Consider the following 23,948-nt stretch of genomic DNA (forward strand, 5'->3'; position numbering starts at 1 on the left):
CTGGATGTGAGCCTGACTCCACAAATGCTGCCTACCAGCCAGCTGGCGTCTCGAATCTCCCAATCCCTTGATCAGTAGCATGGAGATTTCATTTTGTCCAATGAACCGTGACTATTTAAGCATATACTTAGATGGTGTATATGTTGGGGCTGGGTGCAAGAGGGTAAAAAAAATGAATAAGATGAAGTTTTAGCATTTCAGGATTTTATAGTCTAGAAAGGTAGAACACTTCATGCTGAGGCTCACACGTTTTGAGAATCTGCTCTGCATTAGGCACTGTAATAGGCACTGGCCATGCACTTGCTCAGGGCAATACAAGGTGCAAAGTGCAATGAGCATTTGGAGAGGATTCCGGAAGGTTTCTTAAGGAAGTGACATTTGAACTGGCACTTGAAGAATAGGTATGATTTTAACAGGTCAAATTGGTGAAAAGAATTGAGGGAGAGATGATTTTCCTTCAAAACCCAAGAGGCAAGGAATGAGGGGATATGCTCCAAGCATGGGGAATATTCTGTTTGGCCCTGCACACCCTATTTTGTCCAAAATACAACACGGTTGCTGAGGCTTCCTATCTCTTCCTGCCTCCTATCTCTCCCCTCCATTCTACAAACGACTGTCAAGTTCATCTTCATAAAACCAATATCCAACTGAATCGCTGCTCTACCAAGAAGGAAGGAAGGAAGGGAAAGTAGGAATAAAGGTAAAACCTCTCAACAAATCCTTTCTGCCCATAGGATAAAGTCCAAACTCCTTATCAAAGCCTTGAGAGCCTGGCACTGCCCACTGGGGCATTTATAGCTCCATGTCCTGCTCCTTCCCTCTCCTCCCCAGATCCCTCTGCTCCCCAGGCTCCCAGTCATCAAAACTGTCATGTATTTCTCAATTTCATGCCTGTATTCATGCTCTTTCTGCTGCCTGAAACAGCCTTGTCTCTCTGTTTAAGATATTAAGACTCGATTTAAATGACACCTTCCCTAAGAAATTCCTAACTACCCTATCAGAAGAGTGTCCTCTTCTCTGTGACCCCACGGGGCATTCTGCCTCAATTACAGCACTTGTCACAGTCTGCCTTCTGAAACTGCAGCTGGAGTCAGGTGACCTGGCTTCAAACTCCAGCTCGGCCACTTAGGGGCCCAGTGGACTGGAACTTCCACCAATCTCACTCAGGCTTAGCTTCTTCATTTGTGAAAAATGGGATCCATATGATCTACCTTACAGGCTTAACAGAATATAAATGGTTGTAAATGGTTACACATGTAACATTTTTACATTTACACTTTTACCCTGGAGATGGACCTAGAGATCTAGATTTGAAGGAAAAAGACAAAAAAATTTCTATTCCAATAGATTGTAAACTCCCAGAGAATAGGGACTTTTAAAAAATTTTTATTTTGAAATGTCAGATTCACATAATTGTTGTAACAATATATGGAAAATTCCACTATATTCTTCATTCAGCTTCCTTGATGGCTAACATCTGACATAACCATGGGACACTTATCAAAACTTAAGAAATTAATACTGGTACAATACTATTAACTAAATTACAAGCCTTATTCAGATTTTATCAGTTTTTCCACTAGTGTCCTTTTTCTGTTCCAAAATACAATCCAGGATTCCACATTGCATTTAATCATCAGATCCCCTTAGTCTCCTCCAAACTGTGAGCCTTTTCTTGTCTTTCACAATCATTACACTGGTGAAGAATACTGGTAAGGCATTTTCTAGAATTTTTTTTTCTGGGGTTTTCTCATAATCAGACTGACAATACAGATTTGGGGAAAGAATACCACAGAGGTGGTGTGCCCTTCCCATTGCATATCAGTAGATATACAATATCAAAATGACATATTACTGGTGATAAAACAGGGATATTTGACAGTTTGGTTCATATCTAGCATCTAAAACAGGCTGGCATATGGTGGTACTCAGTAAATATCTCAATAAAATTCTTCTTTTTTAACTCTTTTGTGTTTGTCTCTTCCACTAAATGGTAAACTCCTAAACGGCAAGGACCGCTATTCTTTGTAGTTTCCTAATGCCTAGGAGACTTTTGCATTTAGTGGGTGTTCAATTAAGGTTTAGGGTTTGAATTGAAAGGTAAGTTGGAGTCTGGTTGTATCTTCAGGCAAAATCAGGTTTGATTGTCATTAGGGAAACACTGATTTCTTTTAAGCAGTTCAGATAAACAGTTTAAAATGTATTAAGTGTCTATTACTGGCTAAAGTCTGGAGTCCCTACAATATTGTATCACTAACTGGAAGGAAACAGAGGAGAGGGAGGGAGGGCTGGTAGGTGGAAGGCAGAGCGGGGGCTTTGAGCTTTGAGTTTGGCTGAGGGAGATTCATCGATACCATTTGGAAGAGAGACAAGAGAAGGAAGTTTGGGATTGGAGATAATCAGTTGGGCTTTGTATCTGTCTTGAGGAAAAACCCAGGGATGGATGGAGATATCTGGGAGGCAGCAATAAAGGCTGGGCAGGGAGGCAGCAATAAAGGCTGGGCAGAGAGAGGGTGGGCCTGGAGATCTAGATTCCAAGCCAGGAAGGGGATAAGATGAACAGAGATGGAGTAGTGAGAGAGGGGAGGACATTAGGTCTTTGAGGAAATTCGTCACTTAGAGAGGAGAAAAAAGAGAAGACAGAGGAAGAGCTAGGCAAGGAACATTAGGAAGCTACACAGAGATTTCAAGAAATGAGTGGTCGATGATACCCACTGAGAAGGGGGAGAGGAATATTTTATTTGGGGGTGTCAGATATTGGAAATAACTAGGGAGTGGAAAATAAAATGGCAGAGCAATTAAACATCTATTTCACTTTCCTTTGAGAAGCTCAACTGTGAAAGGAAGAAGAAACAGAGGATTGTGGCTGCAAAACAATAGCAGGGCTGAGGAAAAGTTGTTTTAGTTCTGCCACCGATCCCTGACCTCTGTGAGCTTGCATAAAGCACTTTAACCTCTCCAGTCAATAACCTTCCTAGTAACTGTAACTGGTAAAATATCTGACCTATCCGTCTCACAAGATTTGCGTTCAAGAGCCTGCTTCCCCACATCCCCTCGAGGGCAGCGGCCATGTCTTTCTGAATCTTCCCAGAGCCTTGTCTAGCGGTAAAGAAGCAAACGACAAACGTCTGCTGAATAAGCGCACAGTGTGGGCACGTGCAGAGGTGGCACTGCCCGTCAATCCCCTCACCGCGCATAACCCCTCCTGTCCACAGCCCTGAGGTAGGGACTGTAAGTACCCCATTTTACAGATGAGGAAACGGAGTCAATAAGGACCAGTAACAGGCCCAAAGTCCCCAACCAGTGCGGTCTAGAGACGAGATAATTCTTTTCACTCAAAAGCCGTAGAGTGACGAAGCAGCGGATGTGGAATGGGAGAAGCCAGAGCCAATAACTCATTCCAAAGTATAAGTTATTCGGAAAGAAAAGGGAATTGTCCCCAGAAGCTTACGCTCCCCTTCCGCTCTCCAGGCCGCCTTCCTGCCCAGAAGCCGGGGTTGCAGTGCGCCTGAGCCAAGCCTGACTTCCTCCAGGCCTGTAATTGGCTTCAACGCCGCCTCTCCCCGCCTCCAGAGGGCCAGGGTCACAGCCAGACGCCGGGAATCCGGTGACTGGGTAGCGCGCGTGCTGATGACGAAGACGGAAGTCCTCACGGCTCGAGGAGGGACGAGAGCCCAGAGGGGCTCCGGATTGCGGAAGTTTGGTGAGGAGGGTCTGGCGGATTGTGGAGGTCGGTGTGGTTTCCCAAGTTCCCGAAGGGCAGGCGCCGCTCAGGGTCCAAGAGCCACCAGCCTCCCGACATTTGGGGCCACACCGGTCGCGGCTCGACGTCGATCCTGTTGGCCCTCCCAATCCCTGGTTTCTCCCCAGGGAATCGCCTCGGATTTCCGCCATGGCATCCACTTCATCCAACCTCCAGGTATCATCACTCTTCTCCCACCCCACTGAGAGCTGGAGCAGAGGGGAGGCGCGAGAAGTGGGATGGGGGGCGGGGAGAGGAAGCGGTCGCGCCCGGGTGCGGGGCGGAGGAGGGCGGGGCGCGGGTGGGAGAGTCTGGGCACTCCCTAGAGGAAGGGTCACTTCCGGCCTGCCTTTGGGGTCTCCTGACCTTTCTGGCTTTGTGAATTTTTTTTTAACCAGCCGATATTGCACCGGACTGGACAGACCGAAGGCACAGGCTCTTCAAGGAATGTAAGGGAGGGAGGAGAGAGGGCTTGTAGTGCGTAATTCTTGGAGAGCACTTCCCTGGACTAGTTGGTTATCGTTCTTACAGTTTCCGAAGCTGGTACAGCAAAGCCTTTTTTTGTTCGGGCAGTCGGATGATTAGAAATATACCAACAGCCCTGGCGCCTAAGGTTGGAGTCAGCCTAAATACAATGTCCGTGAATTCATCGAGCTTATGTGTTTATATGCACTTGCCTTTGTAGTATGTAAGATAAGGGAATATCCTTAAACTCCTATGTGTCTCCACTCTTTGCCCCTTCTCACTCCTCCCTCCACCCCGTCACCACAGTGAGTACAGGGTTTTGTGAATAAATCATAGACTGCTAAGATTTTAGATGTAACCTTTTGGCCTCTAAGGAAAGGAATTCCTTGAGAAGAGGAATTTATGTAAGTGCCTCCTATCTCTCGAACGGATTTGGGGCTTCAGTGGGGTTTAGAGTGTGACTTAGCCTGAAGGACTTCCGGGTCACTGGCTCAATTTAGGACAAAAGAGTCAGTGTGAAATTGCTGTATGGAATCCTTGTCTTTGTCCTGCTACAGTTGATTGAACAGGCGTTTATTGAGTGCTTTGTACAGGCACCAAAGATAACTGAGGACCTTCTTAACCCAGGAGAAAGACGATTCAGAGTGACCCCACTTAAGCAGGGATCAAAATTTCACAAGAAAAGAGAGTGGGGAGAAAGGCTTAGTTGGGACTTTTATTTTGAAAATCAAACTAAAAGATGATGAAAATAGATGTTTTATATCTTTAACACATGCTGTAATTGCAACTATAGCTCATTTCTTAGAATAAAGAACAAGTCAGGCATTGATGTGTGTGTGTGTGTGTGTGTGTGTGTGTGTGTGTGTGTGTGTGTGTCTTTTCCAACAAGATTGTATTGAACTAAGATACATTGATCTTCACTTAACATTTGTTTATTTATAGCCCCATTTGGAAGGAGAGTAATTAGTAAAAGTATTTGGGAAAAGTATTGCTTATTTGTTAAAAGTATTGATCCTTTGAATATCAAAGGTGATTTCTTTTGAAGTTCCTGTCTTGTATCATTTTTATTGGTTTGTCAGTTAACTGGTTATATCCCCCCAGCTCTTCATTTGTGGGAGACTTTACATGTGATTTGGACATTCTATAATGTAATTATCATCCATTTACTGATGTCTTTCTTGTTTTGCTATATTTGTGATTTCATTTTACAATCATTTTGCATCATATTTGGAATGGACCGTTGGATATGCATAACAGGATCAGTTAGAGATTGACCAATATTAAAGGGAGGAGATGGGATTGTTGCTAGTGCTAAATCCGGAGAGATGTTGAGTTATGCTTTTATTTCTGGTCAGTTCACAGGTGCGCTTTCCCATTCAACCTTTTCAGCCTTCTAAACCTAGGAAATTTGAATGAAGAATATTCAAATAACGAACAAACTTCCCACAAGGCAAATTTGTAGTCAGATGCTTATAATCTAATAGGAAATGCAAATAACTAAAGATCAAAATCAGAAAATATGGCAATAAATGCTGTAATAGAACTAGAGATTAGCGTGGACAGGCAGAAAGGAAAGGTACATCTAATTCTTCTGAGGACAAATAAGAAATGTTTCACAGAGTAGGTGATGTGAGCTTAGATAAAGACAAAGGTACTCACACTAATTATTTGGTAGGTGTTTGATATAATCTCATTTAATCCTCAAAACGGCGCTTTTAGGTACATATTATTCCAGTTTCATAAAATAAGAAACTAAGGCTTATTGACATTATGATTTGCTGAAAGACACACAGTTAATTAGTGTTGAGGATAGTTTTGAATCCAAGTCTCTCTGGTTTTAAGACTTTTTTTTCACTACAATATTACTGCTTCCTTTGACAAGGAAGGGGAATGCATTCTAGGCAGAGAAAAGCAACGTATGCCAGAGGTATAATAAACTTTAGAAAGCGTTGGGGGAAATTGCAAGTAATGCAGTATGAAGTAAAACTCAAAGTTTACTCAGTGGTAAATATTGAACACCTACTATATGTCAAGCGTTTTGCCAAGTCCTGGGGAAATCATAAAAGAAACATATCCTCATCCTCAGAGGGCTTATGTTCTCATACGAAAATAGACATAAAGTGGCAAATAGGATACAGCGTGATCATTGGAAGTGCATACAAAAGACAGTGGGGACCTAGAGGAAGGGTAGGCAAGGCCTCTGTGGGGAAATCAGGGAGGGCTTTGCAGCAGGTGAACAACGCCTGCACTGTCTGGGGAAGCTGGGGTTGTGCAGGGAGACAAGTGGAATGGGGTACTGCAGGTGGTGTGTACACTGTATACAGAAGCATGGAGCCCGAGCAGCCCAGATTGTGCCAGTAATTTGGAATGACTGGAACTTAGTGTTCAAAGTGGAGGATGAGGCTGGAGAGATAAGCCATGTCATTCAGCAACTGTGTGCCCCTCAGTGATTGTTCTTCTTTGGTGAGTCAATGTCAGTCTGGTCAGGCTTTTGTTTTAGGATGAAACTATCATGTGTGTACAGGGAAAGACTTGACTGGTAGCAAGCCTAGAGACAGGGAGATCAGTTAAGAGGCATGGTTTTGTGTGATGGGAGATGATGGATGGAGGGGGGCAAATAAAAATAGTAGCTGTTAGAAAGGATTGATGGGGAAAATTTTAAGAAGTAGAATATTAGGCCTGGATCTGCAATTAGAAAGGGAAAGAGGAGGGAGGAGTTTGGGTTTTCTCCCAGATTTCTGGCTTGGATAGCTGAAGGGTGGGAGTTGGTTCTGGGGATATAGAGAAGGGGCATATTGGGGGCTACGGTAGGGTCAGGAGGAGCAAAGTAAATTCAGTTTTGAACATGTCAGGTTTGACATGTCTATGGGGACATTTGAATGGAAACTTTTACAGTGCAATATGTGCTATTTTTCTGAAACAAACCAAAGGTAAATTTCTCATGGTTCTTGTTGTTTATTATAGAGGCATTTGAGGGAGAATAGAATCATTTATACATTTGTAATAGATGAAAAATAAACCTGATTGCAAATCCTTCCTTTTTTTAAAAATCGTAAACCATGTACCAAGTTTTTGGTTCAAATTGTGTAGCATAATTTAAATTTAAATTGCATTCTGTTAATCAATATGAGTGTATTTCTGTTAGCATAGTTATGTTCAAATAAACTTTTGAAAATAAAAAAACACAAGTGAATACAATGGCATAATATCCCTGCCCTCATGGAGTTTATGTTCTAATGGAGAGACAGATCAAAAAAGGTAAAGAGAAAAACAAGCCCCTGGAAGGATTTGAAACAGAGGATCAGCATGATCAGCTGTGTTTTAAAACTGAATACCTGTGAGAGTCATCAGCATGAAGAGGGTGCTGAGTCATTGAAAACAGATCTTTTAGGGAGGGAGTATATGGAGAGAAAGGAGACCCAGTCCAAACTTTGAGGATCCGTAATTTTTCTGTGTTGCATATGAGAGGAAAATACAGCAAAGAAGACTGAGAAGGAGCCTCAGAGAGGGAGGAGGACAACCAGGAAAGGCTGGTGCTTGGAAGCCCAGGAGAGGACGAGGTCCAAGAGGAAGGGAACGATCTATTTTGTAGAATGTTGTGAAGAGATCAAGACTGACACAAGCTGGTTTTGGGATTTGGCATCATGAAGAACCTTGATAGGAGCAGTTGTAGTGATGTGATAAGTGACAGAAGGCCAGATGGCCTGAGCTGAAGGGTCAGTGGAAAAAAGGAATTGCAAAGAGGGAGTAGAGAGCACTTCAGTGAGATTTGGGCTGGGAAAGGCAGCAAACGGAACATAAGCTGAAGGGTTTTTAAAGAAGGGCTATTTGTATGCTAATGGAAATGATGTAGTGGAGAGAAATTGTTGTTACATATGACTGAGATGGAATAACCTGAGATGATTTGAGGAAGTAATAGGGAGTTTGTTCATCATTAATAATTTTATTGAGTGCCCATTGTGTGCCAGGTTCTGTTCTAGGCTCTGGGAATAAAGCAGTGCTCCAGACAAATCCCTGTCCCCGCAGAGCTTACCTTTCCTTACTTACTAAGGGAGATAGCCGAAAAGTACGCCTCTGGGTAAATGCGATGTAAACAGTCTGCGGGAATGAGAGCGTGTGGGGTGTGGGGTGGGGGGAGTGCTGAAAGCAGGAACGGGGCACAGCCTTGGCACTAGGTCTGAAAAGGAGACGTCCCACAGAGAGGCCAGCGGAGGGGTGCACACACCCACTGGCCGGGTGAAGGAGGACTGGAGGGTTTCAGGTGAGATCCAGAGATAGCCAGGGCCCAGGTGATTTAAGGTCTGGTAAGTCATGACCCAGCATTTGGATTTTATGCTGTTGGCCATGGGAAGCCCTCAAAGAGCTCTGTGGCCTTTAGGCAAGGTGGAGGCAGGTGACCCTTTCAAGGCATGGCGGGAATTTTGACAAAACAATAGTCATTGAGCTAGGGTGGTAGCAGTGGTAACGATTAGATTCTGAAAGAATAATTTGCTGTCCAAAACTGTACAAGAAAGTCTTTTTCATTTCAAGTGAAAAATGTTAGCAGAAACCAAAAGATACATATCCTTTAAATCATCTCTGATTAAAGCCTTGATGTGTGCAATCTGTTGTGGTAGCCACTAAGGAACATGTGGCTGTTTGAATTTTAATTCAATAAAGTAATTTAATTTTAAATGGAATTTTAAAATTCTTTTCCTCAAAAGCCATATGTGGATACTGCTCCTATATTGAATAGTGCAGATATAGCATATTTCCATCATCAGAGAGTCTCAATTAAACTAGTAGGAACAGCATTTGGAGCCAGAGTATTAAGTACTGACTATAAGGGTTTAACAAATATCAGTCATATGGTGCCTGAAAGAGACTTGACTGCTATTGAGGGCAATGGGTGGCTGAAGAAGTGAGCAGCTCCTCAGGGGGGCTCTGCATATTTTGTTCATTGTTTTTTTTTTTTGTTTGTTTTTTGTAAATTAACTCTTTTTTTAAAATTAACTATTAACTGTATCAAAAAATTTTTTTTAAATATATACAATTAAAAAACATTTCAAACAAACCATAACAAGGGAGTAAGAAAAAGACAACTAACCTAAAATTACTACTTTACTTTCAACATGTTCCTACTGTACCCCAAGAAAATAAGCTAATATAGTTACATTTCTATGAACCTGTTCCTACCATACCCACCAGAAATTAACAAACCATAGTCATTCCTGGGTATTCCCAGAATGTTAAATTTACCCATGATAGCTTATCTGTTCTTATTCAGTTATTGGCTTCATTTTTATATGACCAGGCTCAACCAACCACAAATTGACCATTTGCTGTGAATTCCATTTTCTATATTCTGCCTAGCTTACAAAACTTTTTAAAATTTAGCTGTTTGAACTGTGAAATCATGCAATTCATGTCTATTTTAAAAGATACCATTTTATCCTTCCCTTTTGCCACAACAGACGAAGAGTGGTCCTGCAGCGGAAGGCCTGTTCCTTCCACTGACAGCCTTTAGACCTGTCCACTTCCAGTCCATGAGCAGCTGCTTCCAAGTGTATTATTCCGTTCACAGCATATGATTGGGTTTTTTAATTGTTTGAATAATTTTTTCTTATCTTTATTATGTGCCTATTTTTAATACAGCGTAACCATGATAGTTTTATTTGTTTCTGCTGGCTCTTACATCTATAGAATAGAGTTGTACTACCTAAATAAATCCTGTTGGTACACTTTAATAGATCATGTCTGTTCTTTTTGTGTATATGTGTGCATATTTTTAAGTATTAAAGATAGTTTTTTTAAATTAAAATTTTATTTTGAGATAATTATAGAGTCACCTGCAGTTGTGAGAAATGATACAGAGAGGTACGTGTGCCCTTAACCCAGTTGCCCTCAGTGATAGCATATCCTAAAACTGTAGGACAGTATCACAGCCAGGATATTGACATTGATACTTTCCACCAAACTTATTCTGAGTTCCCCAGTTTAATTTGTATTCATTTGTGTGTGTGTGTGTGTGTATGTGTGTCTGTGTGTGTGAAGTTCTTTGCAATTTTATCGCATGTATTGGTTCATGTATCCACCACCACAAAGTACAGAACAGTTCCATCTCCAAAAGGATCCCTCATGTTCCTTTTTATACAGTCACCTCCTTTTCCCTTCCCTTACCATCTTCTGGCAACCCATCTGTTCTCCATTTCTGTTACTTTGTCTTTTCAAGAATGTTATACAAATGGAATCATAAGGTATATAACCTTTTGGGATTGGCTTTTTTTACTTGGCATAATTCCTTGGATGCATTTCACCAATCTACCAAGTTGTATCAGTGGTTCGTTCCTTTATATTGCTGCATAATATTCCATGATGTGCATGTATAGCACAATTTGTTTAACCATGCCCCCTGTGATGGTTAGGTTCATGTGTCAACTTGGTCAAGTGATGGTGTCCAGGTGTCTGGTCAAGCAAGCACTGGCCTAGCCATTACTGCAAAAGGATATTTGTGGCTGGTTAATGAACCAGAAGGCTGTGTTGCGGTTTGCTGATGCTTCCAGAATGCAAAAAATCCCCACCCAAAATGGATTGGCTTTTGTAAAGGGGGTTTATTTGGTTACACAGTTACAGTCTTAAGGTCATAAAGCGTCCATCAACAAAGGGTACCTTCAGTGGAGAAAAGTCATTGGCATCCGGAAAACCTCTGTTAGCTGGGAAGGCACATGGCTGGCATCTGCTTGCTCCCAGGTTACATTTCAAAATGGTGTTCTCCAAAATGTCTGCATCAGCTTCCAATGGCTGTCTTCAAAATGTCTGTCTTAGCTACAGCTGTGAGTTCCTTATGTCTGAGCTTATATAAAGCCCTAGTAAACTAATCAAGGCCCATGCTGAATGGGCGTGCCATACCTCCATGGATATACTGAACCAATAGGTTCCAGCCTAATCCACAGTAATACATCTGCCTCCACAAGATTGCATTAAAGAATATGGCTTTTTCTGGGGGACAATATATACAAACCAGCACAGGCTGGTTTATTAAATCATCAGTCAAATAGGTGCAGCTATGACTGATCAACAAAGGGCATGTCTGCTGTAATGAGAGAATTCAGTCAGCTGGATTTAATCCAATCAGTTGAAGGCTTTTCAGCGAGACAGATAGAGGACCTTCACTTCTTCTTTGGCTAACCAGTGAAGTGTTTCCTGAGGAGTTGATTGAACACCTTCTTCGGAGTTGCCAGTTCGCTGCCTGAGGAGGTAGGTCATCGAACACCTTCATTGGAGTGAAGTTGCCAGTTTGCTGCCTGCCCTACAGAATTTGGACTTGTGCATACCCACAGTTGCATAAGATGCTTTTATAAAATCTTATATTTGTAGATAACTCTTGTTGATTCTGTTTCCCTAGAGAACCCTAACTAACACAACTTGGTATCGGAAGTGGGGTGATTCTTGAGAAACAGAATCTTAAAATGGGCTTTTACAATAGGTTTTCTACTCTGATTAGATTCAAAGGCACTAATGACTGCATTTCCAATAATCAAGATGGCACTGACAGTCCATGGCGTGAGTTGGCAATGGAGACAGGTAAAATATCACCGTGTGATTCTCCTGATGGTACTCTTGTACGAAGCAAGGCTCTGGGTAACAATGTTTTTGACACCTTAATAGAGTTTTGCAGAGTTAAGAAGTATAATGATGTTGACTGGTTGCTCTTAGTTTTATGCTGGATAAAGTTATAAGAGAAAAGGATGAGCTAAAGGCTTCAAATTTGAAATTTAAGTACTGTATAATGGATATAAAGGTATCTATGTGTGCCCTGAAAGAAACTCTTGTTTTCTGTGGCCAAAGACTTGAGATTTCTGAAAACCAGACCCAGAGGCTCATTGTATAAGTAGCAGATTTACAACATAAAGTAAAATCTCAACCTCACAGGGTGTGTGCTGTTAAAGTAAAGGCATTGATTGGAAAAGAATGGGATCCTGAAACTTGGAATTGGGACATATGGATTGGTAATAATGGCAGTAAGGACATTGGAACCCTGGATTCTGCTGAGTCTTTGTTAGATATACCTGTACTGGTCTGTCCTGAGGAAACAGCCCCCCCACTTCCAGTCTGCCCTGAGGAGACAGCTACCCAACCTCCAGCATGCCTTGAGGAAACAACTTCCAACCTCCAGTCTGCTCTGAGGAGCCTGCCATCCAGCCTCCACCTAAAGAGATTAACCCTTCAGAGCCTGCTAAACCTAAAATCACCTCCCCTGAGGAAGCAGCCCTCACTCCTCTGTCTGGAAAGATTAATTCTGTTCTATGAGATGAAACTGTAACAGAATGTCCTGAGGTAAATGGCTTGAGGGATGCTTCTAATTCTTTTCATGACCCACCCCTACCACTAGTCTTTGCTTTAAGACCTATAACTAGACTAAAGTCCCAACAGGCCCCAAAGGGTGAGGTACAAAGTGTGACCCATGAGAAAATATGCTATACTCCAAAAGAACTGTATGAGTTTTCCAATTTATGCAGACAGAAATCAGAGGAATATTCATGGGAATGGATATTAAGGGTGTGGGATAATGGTGGAAGGACTATAAAGTTGGATCAGGTTGAATTTACTGATACGGGCCCACTAAGCAGAGATTTTGCATATAATGTTGTAGTTGGCGGGGTTAGAAAGGACGTTAATAGTTTGGGTGGTTGGCTGAAACATGAATCAAAAGGTAGCCGACATTACCTGAGGTCAAAATGCCAGAACTTCCCTGGTATAATGTAGAGGAGGGGATTCAAAGGCTTAGAGAATTGGAATGTTAGGGTGGATTTATCATGGAGGACCTCTCACACACCCCTGGAATGTCCAGAGGACACACCTTTTACCAGGACTGTGAGGAATAAATTTGAGACTAGCTCCATCATTCCTGAACTGCTCTGTAGTCGCCCTTCTCTGTAGGTCAGATATTACTATGGGAACTGCTGTCACTGAGCTGGAATCCTTAAACACAGTGGAGATAATCAGATCCCAAATTGGCAGAAGCCACGTGGCAGCAGTTAATCACCAAAGACAAGGTGGACATGGCTACCATAATGGAAAACAGGCTCAAAGCAGCAGTCATAATAATCTGACTCGCAGAGACTTATGGCATTGGCTAGTATATCATGGAGTACCTAGTAGTAAAATAGATGAAATTCTTGTTTGATCTGTATAAGCAGAAGAATTCTAGGTCAAGTGAACAAAAATCTACCTTGAATTACAAAAACAGAGAGTCACGGCCCCTTAATCAATTCCCAGACTTGAGGCAGTTTACAGATCCAGAGCCTCTTGAATGAGGGGAAGGCCGAGTACCCTTGAGGAAGGACCCTGTTACACTGCCAAAAATTTATACTGTTAATCTTCCTCCCAGCCTTCCCTAGGGGGACATAATGGCCTTTTACCAGGGTGACTGTGCATTGGGGAAAAGGAAATGATCAGATATTTTGAGGATTATTAGGCACTGGTTCAGAAGTGACATTAGTTCCAGGAGACCCAAAACGTCCCTCTGGTTCACCAGTCAGAGTTGGGGCTTATGGAGGTCAGGTGATAGATGGAATTTTAATTCAGGTCCATCTCACAGTGGGGCCAGTGAGTCCCCAGACCCTTTCTGTGTTATTTCCCCAGTTCCAGAATGCATAGTTGGAATACGCATACTCACCAACTGGCAGAATCCTCACATTGGTTCCCTGACTTGTGGAGTGAGGGCTGTTATGTTGGAAAAGGCAAATGGAAGCTGCTAGAACTGCCCCTGCCTAGCAAAATAGTAAATCAGAAGCAATACCGGATTCCTGGAGGGATTGCAGAGATTAATGCCACTCTTAAGGACTTGAAGGATGCAGGGCTGATGATTCCCACCACATACCCATTCAACTCTCTTATTTGGCCTGTGCAGAAAACAGATGGGTCTTAGAGGATGACAGTGAATTATCGTAAGCTTAACCAGGTGGTGACTCCAATTGTAACTGCTGTTCCAGATGTGGTGTCATTGCTTGAGCAAATCAACACATCCCCTTTTATCTGGTATGCAGCTATTGATCTGGCAAATGCTTTTTTCTCAATAGCCATTAGTAAGGACTGCCAGAAACAGTTTGCATTCAGTTGGCAAGGCCAGAAGTATACATTCACTGTGCTAACTCAGGGATATATCAGCTCTCCAGTCCTATGTCATAATATTGTCCACAGGGATCGTGATCATTTCTCCCTCTCACAAGACATCACACTGGTCCATTATATTGATGATATCATGTTGACTGGACCTAGTGAACAAGAAGTAGCAACTACTCTAGATTTGTTAGTAAGGTATTTGTGTGTCAGAGAATGGGAGATAAATCCAACAAAAATTCAGGGGCCTTCCACCTCAGTAAAATTTCTAGGTGTCCAGTGGTGTGGGGCGTGTCGAGATATCCCTTCTAAGGTGAAGGATAACCTGTTGAATCTGGTCCCTCCTTCAACCAAAAAAAGGGGCACAATGCTTAGTTGGCCTCTTTGGATTTTGGAGACAATATATTCCTCATTTGGGTGTGCTATTCCAGCCCATTTACCGAGTGACCAGAAAAGCTAGTTTTGAGTGGGGACCAGAACAAGATTAGGCTCTATGACAGGTCCAGGCTGCTATGCAAGCTGCTCTGCCACTTGGACCATATGATCCAGCTGATCCAATGGTGCTAGAAGTGTCAGTGGCAAATAGAGATGCTATTTATTTCCTGAGAATCTCAATGCAGGCCCTTAGGATTTTGGATTAAAGCCTTACTATCCTCTGCAGATAACTACTCTCCATTTGAGAAACAGCTTTTGGCCTGCTATTAGGCCTTAGTAGAGACAGAATGCTTAATCATGGGCCACCAAGTTACTATGAGACCTGAGTTACCTATCATAAGCTGGGTGTTGTCCAACCCGCCAAGCCATAAAGCAGCACACCGTCATGAAATGAAAATGGTATATAGGAGATAGGGCTCGAGCGGGTTCTGAAGGCACAAGTAAATTACATGAGGAAGTGGCCCAAATGCCCATGCCCCCCACTCCTTCCACCTTACCTTCTCTTACCCAGCTCACAGCTATGGCGTCTTTGGGGAGTTCCTTACAATCAGTTGACTGAGGAAGAGAAAACTCGGGCCTGGTTTACAGATGGTTCTGCACAATATGCAGGCACCACCCAAAAGTGGACAGCTGCAGCACTGCAGCCCCTTTCTGGGGTGTCCCTGAAGGACCGTGGAGAGGGGAAATCCTCCCAGTGGGCAGAGCTTTGAGCAGTAAACTTGGTTGTTCACTTTGCTTGGAAGGAGAACTGGCCCGAGTTGCATTTGTATACTGATTCATGGGCTGTTGCTAATAGTTTAGCTGGATGGTCAGAGACTTGGAAGAAACATGATTGGAGAATTGGTGACAAAGAAATCTGGGGAAGAGGTATGTGGATAGACCTTCCTGAGTGGGCAAAAACAAGATAATTGTGTCCCATGTGAATGCTCACCAGAGGGTGACTTCAGCAGAAGAAAATTTTAATAATCAAGTGGATAAGATGACCCATTTGGTGGATACCAATCAGCCTCTTTGCCCAGACACTTCTGTCATTGCCCAGTGGGCTCATGAACAAAGTGGTCTTGTGGTAGGGATGGACGTTATGAATGGGCTCAGCAACATGGACTTCCACTCACCAAGGCCAACCTGGCCATAGCCACTGCTGAGTACCTAATCTGCCAGCAGCAGAGACCCACACTCAGTCCCCAATATGGCACCATTTCCCAAGGTGATCAGCCTGCTACCTGGTGTCAGGTTGATTACATTGAACCACTTCCATCATGGAAGGGCAGTGATTTGTTCTCACTGGAATAGACACATACTCCAGATATGGGTTTGCCTTCCTTGCTTGCACACAGTGGTTCTGCCAAAACTACCATCCATGGACTTACAGAATGCATTATCTACCATCATGGTATTCCACACAGCATTGCATCTGACCAGGGAACCCATTTCATAGCAAATGAAGTGAGGGAATGGGCACATGCTCATGGAATTCTCTGGTCTTACTATGTTCCCCATCATCCAGAGGCAGCTGGGTTGATAGAACGGTGGAATGGCCTGTTGAAGACTCAATTACGGTGCCAACTAGGTGGCAATACCTTGCAGGGCTGGGGCAGTGTTCTCCAGGAGGCTGTGTATGCTCTGAATCAGCGTCCACTCTATGGTGCTGTTTCTCCGTTAGCCGGGATTCACGGGTCCAGGAATCAAGGGGTAGAAACAGGAGTAGCACCACTCACTATCACTCCTAGTGATCCAATACGAAAAGTTTTGCTCTCTGTCCTTGCAAGCTTAAGCTCTGTTGGTCTACGAGTCTTAGTTCCAGAAGGAGGAGTGCTTTCACCAGGAAACGCAACAATAATTCCATTGAACTGGAAGTTAAGACTGCCACCTGGCCACTCTGGGCTTCTTATGCCTCTGAATCAACAGGCCAGGAAGGGGATTACTGTACTGGCTGGGGTGATTGATCGTGACTATCAAGGGGAAGTAGCACTGCAACTACACAATGGAGGTAAAGAAGAGTTTTCCTGGAATACAGGAGATCCCCTAGGGCATCTCTTAGTACTACCATGCTCTGTGATTAAAGTCAATGGAAAACTGCAACAACCCAATCCAGGCAGGACTACCAATGGCCAAGAAATTTCAGGAATGAAGGTTTGTGTCACCCCACCAGGCAAAGAACCATGGCCAGCTGAAGTGCTTGCTGAGGGTAAAGGGAACATTGAATTGGTTGTGGAAGAAGGTAATGACAAATATGAACTACGACCATGTAAACAGTTACAGAAACGAAGACTATGATGGCATGAATATTTCCTCCTTGTTTTGTTATGAGTGTGTTTGGATTTGTCTGTAAAGCAAATATCTTTGTTTTCTTCCCTGTCTTATCCCCTTATCATAGGACATAAGCTGTATTGTTCATTTTGCAGTATTTAAATTAAAGGAAATCAAGTTTAAGAGTTAATATCAGCCAAGGACTTGCACCCTATTTTGGAGAGATTTAGTGCGTTTCCAGTTGTACGCAGCACAGCTGAGTATTGTTAGGCGAAATATATGTCTGTTATTGTTCTCTACTTAGAGAATAAGTATGGTTTAAGGTGATATGTATGACTGACAAGTAGACAAGGGGTGGACTGTGATGGTTAGGTTCATGTGTCAACTTGGCCAGGTGATGCTGTCCAGGTATCTGGTCCAGCAAGCTCTGGCCTGCAAGGACATTTGTGGCTGGTTAATAAACCAGAAGGCTGGTTTATTAAATAGTCAATTGTCCACAGCTGTGGCTGATTACATCAACAAAGGGCGTGTCTTCCACAATGAGAGAATGCAATCAGCTGGATTTAATCCAATTGAAGACTTTTAAGAGAGAAACTTAGAGAACCTTCACTTCTTCTTCGGCCAACCAGCAAACCATTTCCTGAGGAGTTCATCGAACGCCTTCATCAGAGTTGCCAGTTCGCTGCCTGAGGAGGTCATCAAACACCTTCATTGGAGTTGCCAGTTTGCTGCTTGCCCTTCAAAATTTGGACTCATGCATATTTTATTTATAGATACCTCTTGTTTATTCTTTTTCCGTAGAGAACCCTGACTAATACACCCTCGTTAAAGGACATCTGGAATATCCTTATTCAAGTTTTTGTGAAATATCAGTTTTCATTTCTCTGGGACACATGCCCAGGAGTGCAGTTGCTGGTTCATATGGTACTTGCATGTTTTGTAAGAAATAGCCGAACAGCTTTCCACAGGGGCTGTACATTTTATTTTTCTACCAGCAGTATATGAGTGATCAAGTTTCTCTACGTCCTTACCAGCATTTAATGTTGCCTCTATTTTTGTTTTAGGCTTTCTGATTGTGTAGTGATAACTCTTGGTTTTAATTTGCATTTCCCAAAGGACTTGGTGATGTTAAACGTCTATTTATATGCTTATTTGCCGTCTATAATTTCTTCAATGAAATGCCCATTCACGTCTTTCGCCTATTTTCTAATTGGCTTATTTGTTGTTTTACTGTTCGGTTTTGATAGTTCTTTATATATTCTAGATACTAGTCCTCCATCAGATATGTGGTTTGCAAATATTTCTCCCAGTCTGTAGCTTCTCTTTTCATCCTTTTAACAGGATCTTTCACAAAGCAAAAGGTTTTAACTTTGATAATGTCCAGTTTTTCATTTTTTTCTTTTGTGCAGTATGTTTTTTGTGTCAAGTCTGTTAACTCTTTGCCTAGCACTAGATCCTGAAGATTTTTCTCCTATGCTTTTTCTAAAAGTTTTATAGTTTTATATTTTAGTCCATAGTTCATTTTTAAGTTATTTTTGTGGAAAATCTGAGGTTTAGGTTGAGCTTTTTTTTTAACTGTGGAATTCAGTTTTTCCAGCACAATTTCTTAAAAAAGCTTTCCTTCCTCCATTGACTTGCTTTCACATCTTTGTCAAAAATCAGTTGGACATACTTGTGTGGCTCTATTTCTGGGGTGGTTTTTTTTTTTTTTCAGCATTACAAAAGTAGTCCATGTTCAATATGACCTTTTTTAGAAGACATGAAAAATTAGAAAAGGAAAAATATAATGAAGTTTTACTAGTCAAAGATAAGCTCTGTTAAATTTCCTTCCCTTCTTTTCCCTGTGTTTTGTTTTTGTTGCAAATAGTTGAACTCATGGTACATATACAGTGTTGTACCCTGATTTTTAAGAACTTTGATTGTAAGTACTTTCTATGTTATTACAAATGTTTCTTAATATTATTTTAATAATACTATAATATTCTGTTGTTTGGCATCCTTTTGCTATTTAAGATTTAAGTTTCCAGGTTTTGTTGTTTTAAAAACTGCTCTGGTTTATGTCTTTGCTTAATAAACATTTTAGTGAATTTCTGGATCAAAAGATTTGGGTGTTTTTCAGATTCTTGATATTCCATTGCCCTGTTAGTTCAGAAAGGGTTTTACTCCATTTATGTTTTTGAACATTTCCCTGAATGCTTTTTTTCATTTGAGCTTTCAGATTATTAGATCATTTCTTACTAACCCTAAGTTTGACTTTTGTTCAGTGAAAATTATATTAGAATCTTAGTGATACGTATTAAAATATTATTCATAGTAGCATTTTCCATATAATAAATTTAATTTGCATTTTATAAATAATTTCTAATAAAATACAATTTTGTGATTTAGAAGAAAAGACAGATTTGTTTTAAGATTGCTTTTATTAAAAAAAAATTCCATGTGATTATCTGCTTCAGACTGCTTTTGCTTTGCTTTTAAGGCCATTATTTTGCCTCTCTTCCAACAGAAAGCAATAGAACTTGCTAACAAAGCTGCACAAGAAGACAAAGCTGGGAACTATGAAGAAGCCCTTCGACTCTACCAACATGCTGTACAGTATTTTCTTCATGTAATTAAATGTAAGTTAGTAACTTATTTTTTACTTAAAAAATAATAAAAGAAAAAATTAATTAATTTTGTTTAATAAAATTGAAATAAAATGCCAGAAAATTCAAAACCCATCCATTTGCAAAACATTTCCTACTACTACTCTAGCAACTTTTTAAGCACTCGAACTTAGCTAACAAAGTAAACAGCTATCACAGTTGTTATTTTGTACATCTGAACATCTTAAAATGCCGTATAGTCAGTGGAAATACTTTTTTATTTTACTGGAAATACACCAAAATTATTTAATCTGAATTTACTCTTTTACTAAGCATCTCTTTCAAAATATTCTGTTTTAAACGTAGATCGGGAAACATTATGTTTGTGCATTTTACAAAGATCAATTGCACATTTACCATGTGCCAGACACTGCTCTAGGGCCCTGGGGATACAACAGGGGGGGAAAAAGGAAGTAAAAACCCTACCTTTGTGGATCTTAAACCTAATGCTGCACATATAAGAAAGAAGAGCCTTATATCTAAGAAAAGATGTCTTTTTGGTAAACTTTAAAGTTATTTTTAAATGAAAATTTTAGCAGTGAGATCATTTAAGATTTTCTTTTGAACCTTCTCATTTAATTTTGAGATTTTCTGTCAAATTAAAGCTAAATAAAGAATGAGTCATGTAAGTTGTTGTTTTGGAAAAGCATGTGGGGCTATAACCCAGTGCACTGTGGGTATTGCTAAGTCTGCTTTTGAAAATCATCCTGACAGAGGCCTTTATGTAGTGAAATTACTACAGTGGTAGTATACATAATATATGGAATTTCCATCACTTTTTATACCCCGAAATAAAGCTTCTATAGTCATGAATGGAAATGGTTACTACTGTTTTAATCTTACTTGTCTTTCTTTATAATTGGGTTTGTGTGAGACAAGCAAGCCTTCAACTATTGCATTAAATGTAAGAGAAGAGTATGAAACCTACAAATTAATAAATATCTTGTTATTTAACACCAACGTAAAGTGTTCTGCTCTCTTGCTCAGATTTCTTTCTGACTGAGACCTCTTGGCCTCCCACCCTGCTGGGGAAAGAAGTAGAAAAGGTTTAATAGTCATGGTTATGATGAACTTGAGATGATCTTTCTTCCTTTGGCCAGAATAGATTTTCCTTGTTTAAAAAATACACTTAAATTGATAGATAGACAGATGGATATAGAGAGAGATGGATGGATGGATGGATGGATGGATGGATACATAGAAAGAAAGAAAGAATGATGTGGCAAAATGTTGAGATTGGTGGATCTGGGTCTCTGGGGGAACAGGGGATGTTGGAGTTCTCTGTATGGGGTGTGTATTATTTTTGTAACTCTCCTGTAAGTTTGAAAGTGTTTCAAAATGGAAAGTTTAAAAAAGAAGTATACCTAAATATTTAAACCTTTCCTGTGGCAAATACTAATGGAAAAAAATCTCTCATTTCCCTTCAATAGATGAAGCACAGAGCGATAAAGCCAAGCAAAATATCAGGGCAAAGTGTACAGAATATCTTGATAGAGCAGAAAAACTAAAGGAGTACCTGAAAAAGAAAGAAAAAAAACCACAGAAACCAGTAAAAGAGGGACAACCGAGTCCAGCAGATGAGAAAGGGTATGTATTTTAAGTGTTAGATTTTCTAGTACCTTTTAATTTTTAATTTGTGAAGTAAATTTCCTTTGCTTAAACTAGGTATTGGCCAGCTATGACTGTTCCAGTTTGCTAAAGCTGCTGGAATGCAGTATACCAGAAATGAATTGGCTTTTACAATGGGGATTTATCAGGTTACAATTTTACAGTTCTAAGGCCATGAAAATGTTCAAATTAAGGCATCAGGAGGAAGATATTTTCTCTGACAAAAGGCTGCTGGCATCTGGGGTTCCTCTATCAGATAGCAAGGCACAGGGCCAGCGTCAGCTGGTCCTTCGCTCTTGGGTTTTGTTGCTTTCAGCTTCTGATTCCGGTGGCTTTCTCTCTGAGTATTTATGGGATCTCTCTCAGCATCTCTGGGTCATTTCTCTCTCTCTAACTCTTCCCAAATGTTTCTTTCTTTTATCCTCTCATCAAAGACTCCAGTAAGGGATTAAGACCCACCTTGAATTGGGTGGGTCGCATCTCAATTGAAACAACCTAACCAAAAGGTCCCAACCACAATAGGTCTGCACCCACAAGAATGGATTAAAAGAACATGGCCTTTTCTGGGGTACATACAGCTCCACACTACCACAATGACCCATGGGCCAGATCTCAGCCAGCCTCCTGATTGTGTAAAAGTTTTATTGGAACACAGCCTCTCTTTTGTCTGTGAATAAAAGATGAACCAGCTCAAATCGTTCCAAGACAGGCTGGGGAAGAATAGTGGAGAGGGGCCGCAGGGGTTACCCAGGGCTTACCTCTGGACAGCACCCTGTGCACGTGGCCATACAGCTACAGTGAACATACAGCTGCTTTCATGCTATAATGGCAAAGTCAGGTAGCTTCGAGAGACCTCATGGCCCACCAACCTAAAATACTTTCTGGCCTTTTACAGAAAAAATTTGCCCACCCTTAGTTTAAACCATGCTTAGGGGATGATATAGCTTAAATAGCTTTCCATAACTACTTGCTAGTAAAAGGGGAAGACATTTATAGGCATAGTATTCCATTCTTTACTCTGGGCATTATGTAATATTGAAGTTTAAAATTACAGTGGTGATCTGTGAGTTAAATATTTGACTACTAGGGCTCTTAATCAGTACTAACCACGTGGTTATGAAATGTAAACAAAGTGAAAAATAAATCCAATCATGTAAATAATAGTTTGGATATCTTATGTAAAGATTTTCAGAATGGATTTTGCATTATATTTGGTTCATTTTGTCATTGTAAAGAAAGCAGCCCAGCTTAATTTCAAAACATTGAAACTCATTTTTTGGAATGTCTTCCTGGGTAGGGAAATTACAAATGCAGAACTTATTTATTCAACTCCTAATATATCCATGCCAGGCTTATGCTAGCAGTGGGAACATATTCTAGCCAGACCTTTTCTGACCACTATATTGTTACCAGAAGTGGGTCCAGGTGACAGACTCAGGAAAATGAGAATCTGGGATGGGTTATCTGGCCTGGGTGGGTTTGAAAGTAGTGAGGGTCTGGTTAGTTTTGGCGGATGTGAGATTCATAGTTCATAGTTAATGGTATGCGGTGGCACAAGCTACTTCTACAATCCTCTCAGGTCACCAGGAAAGAAGTTCCCTGAAGGCAGGGCTTTGGGGCTGCTGCCATGGACCATTTTGAAGGTCATGAGGAATAGAAGGATCAGAGTTGACTGAGTGCCTCAGACTACATGGGAGAGTCTCAACAAAATTACAAGCTCATGGTTTTATATTCTCTGTTCAAGAGATGGTCAGGGAACCAGGGAGTTTCTGTGATATTTTCTAAGAATGTTTTCTTTTCTGCAGCTATAGCTTTGACATAACAAAAATCAGACCACTGTCTGATCTTACAGATTACTGAATTTTAACATGGGTTGAACTTTACCAGGTTTTTTACACAAAAGTTAGAACATTTATTGGAAGACTGAGACTCCAGATTTAAATAACAGTATTGGGAAAAATTCAGCTGACTTCAAGTGCTTAGGACCTGGAACCCTCACTGAGGCCCCCTTGCCAGCAGAAACATTCTCTCTTTCCATGTCTTTTGAGACACTTCTGGTCTTGCGTAAAGGCTCTCTAATGATCTTTCCTGAGATGGTCACTTAACAAGGGGATGCCAGTACTTCGGCTGTATTAATCTGCAATCTTAATTTCACGAAGCAGGGCCTGCTTTGGCTAACTTAAGAAAAGAGGGATTTATTATGGGATATGTCACAGGATTTAGGGGTCAGAGCTTGGATTCCATATAGCTAAGAGAAATGCCCAGCCATAACAGTGTTTTAGTAGAGATCCCATGGTTGCTGGTCCCTGAGAATGCTTGGAAACAGAAAGGATAACCTCTGCCTTGGCTTCCTTAGAAAAACCGGTGATTTTGCCAGATAATTTGATCTTGTGTACAGCCTCCACCTCACTGTGCTTGGTTCTGCCTTCTGAGTATTGCAAAGCTACGTCTTCTTGGTGGAACTTAGGTCTCATGTGGAACCCTAGCTGCAAGGGAGCCTAGGAAAGACAGTTGTTTTTTTTTTTATGAGAACAAGCCTTTACAGCAGAAGAAGGCATGGTAGAAGGAGGTTGGAATGAGTGTTGAGTAAGTCAGTTTGCAGGATCTGCCTACACATAACCCCATCATCCAAAGATAACAAGGACAATCCCATTTTGGGATAAATTTGTCAAGCTTTTTATCTGCCTTTATAATTTATGTTA

The 23,948-nt window shown here is 41.2% G+C and overlaps 2 protein-coding genes across 3 annotated transcripts in view; one reads left to right on the forward strand and one right to left on the reverse strand.

The window, feature by feature from the left end:
• SERPINB5 (serpin family B member 5) overlaps window positions 1-3,948 on the reverse strand; it is a 102,407-nt gene extending 98,459 nt beyond the window's left edge. Inside the window, exon 1 of the mRNA XM_037805708.1 lies at window positions 3,452-3,948. Coding sequence (XP_037661636.1) covers window positions 3,452-3,894 — 443 coding nt within the window. The 5' untranslated portion in view covers window positions 3,895-3,948. The remainder of the gene's footprint in view (window positions 1-3,451) is intronic.
• Window positions 3,631-23,948, forward strand: part of VPS4B (vacuolar protein sorting 4 homolog B) — a 51,727-nt gene continuing 31,409 nt past the window's right edge. For both annotated transcript variants that reach the window (XM_037805711.1, XM_037805712.1), the window contains exons 1-3: window positions 3,631-3,919; window positions 19,500-19,611; window positions 21,069-21,225. In XM_037805711.1, the coding sequence (XP_037661639.1) occupies window positions 3,893-3,919; window positions 19,500-19,611; window positions 21,069-21,225 (296 nt within the window). In that variant the 5' untranslated portion in view covers window positions 3,631-3,892. The remainder of the gene's footprint in view (window positions 3,920-19,499; window positions 19,612-21,068; window positions 21,226-23,948) is intronic.

This window comes from Choloepus didactylus, chromosome 16 (assembly GCF_015220235.1).
Source record: "Choloepus didactylus isolate mChoDid1 chromosome 16, mChoDid1.pri, whole genome shotgun sequence".
In the NCBI taxonomy this organism is placed as follows: Eukaryota; Metazoa; Chordata; class Mammalia; order Pilosa; family Megalonychidae; genus Choloepus; species Choloepus didactylus.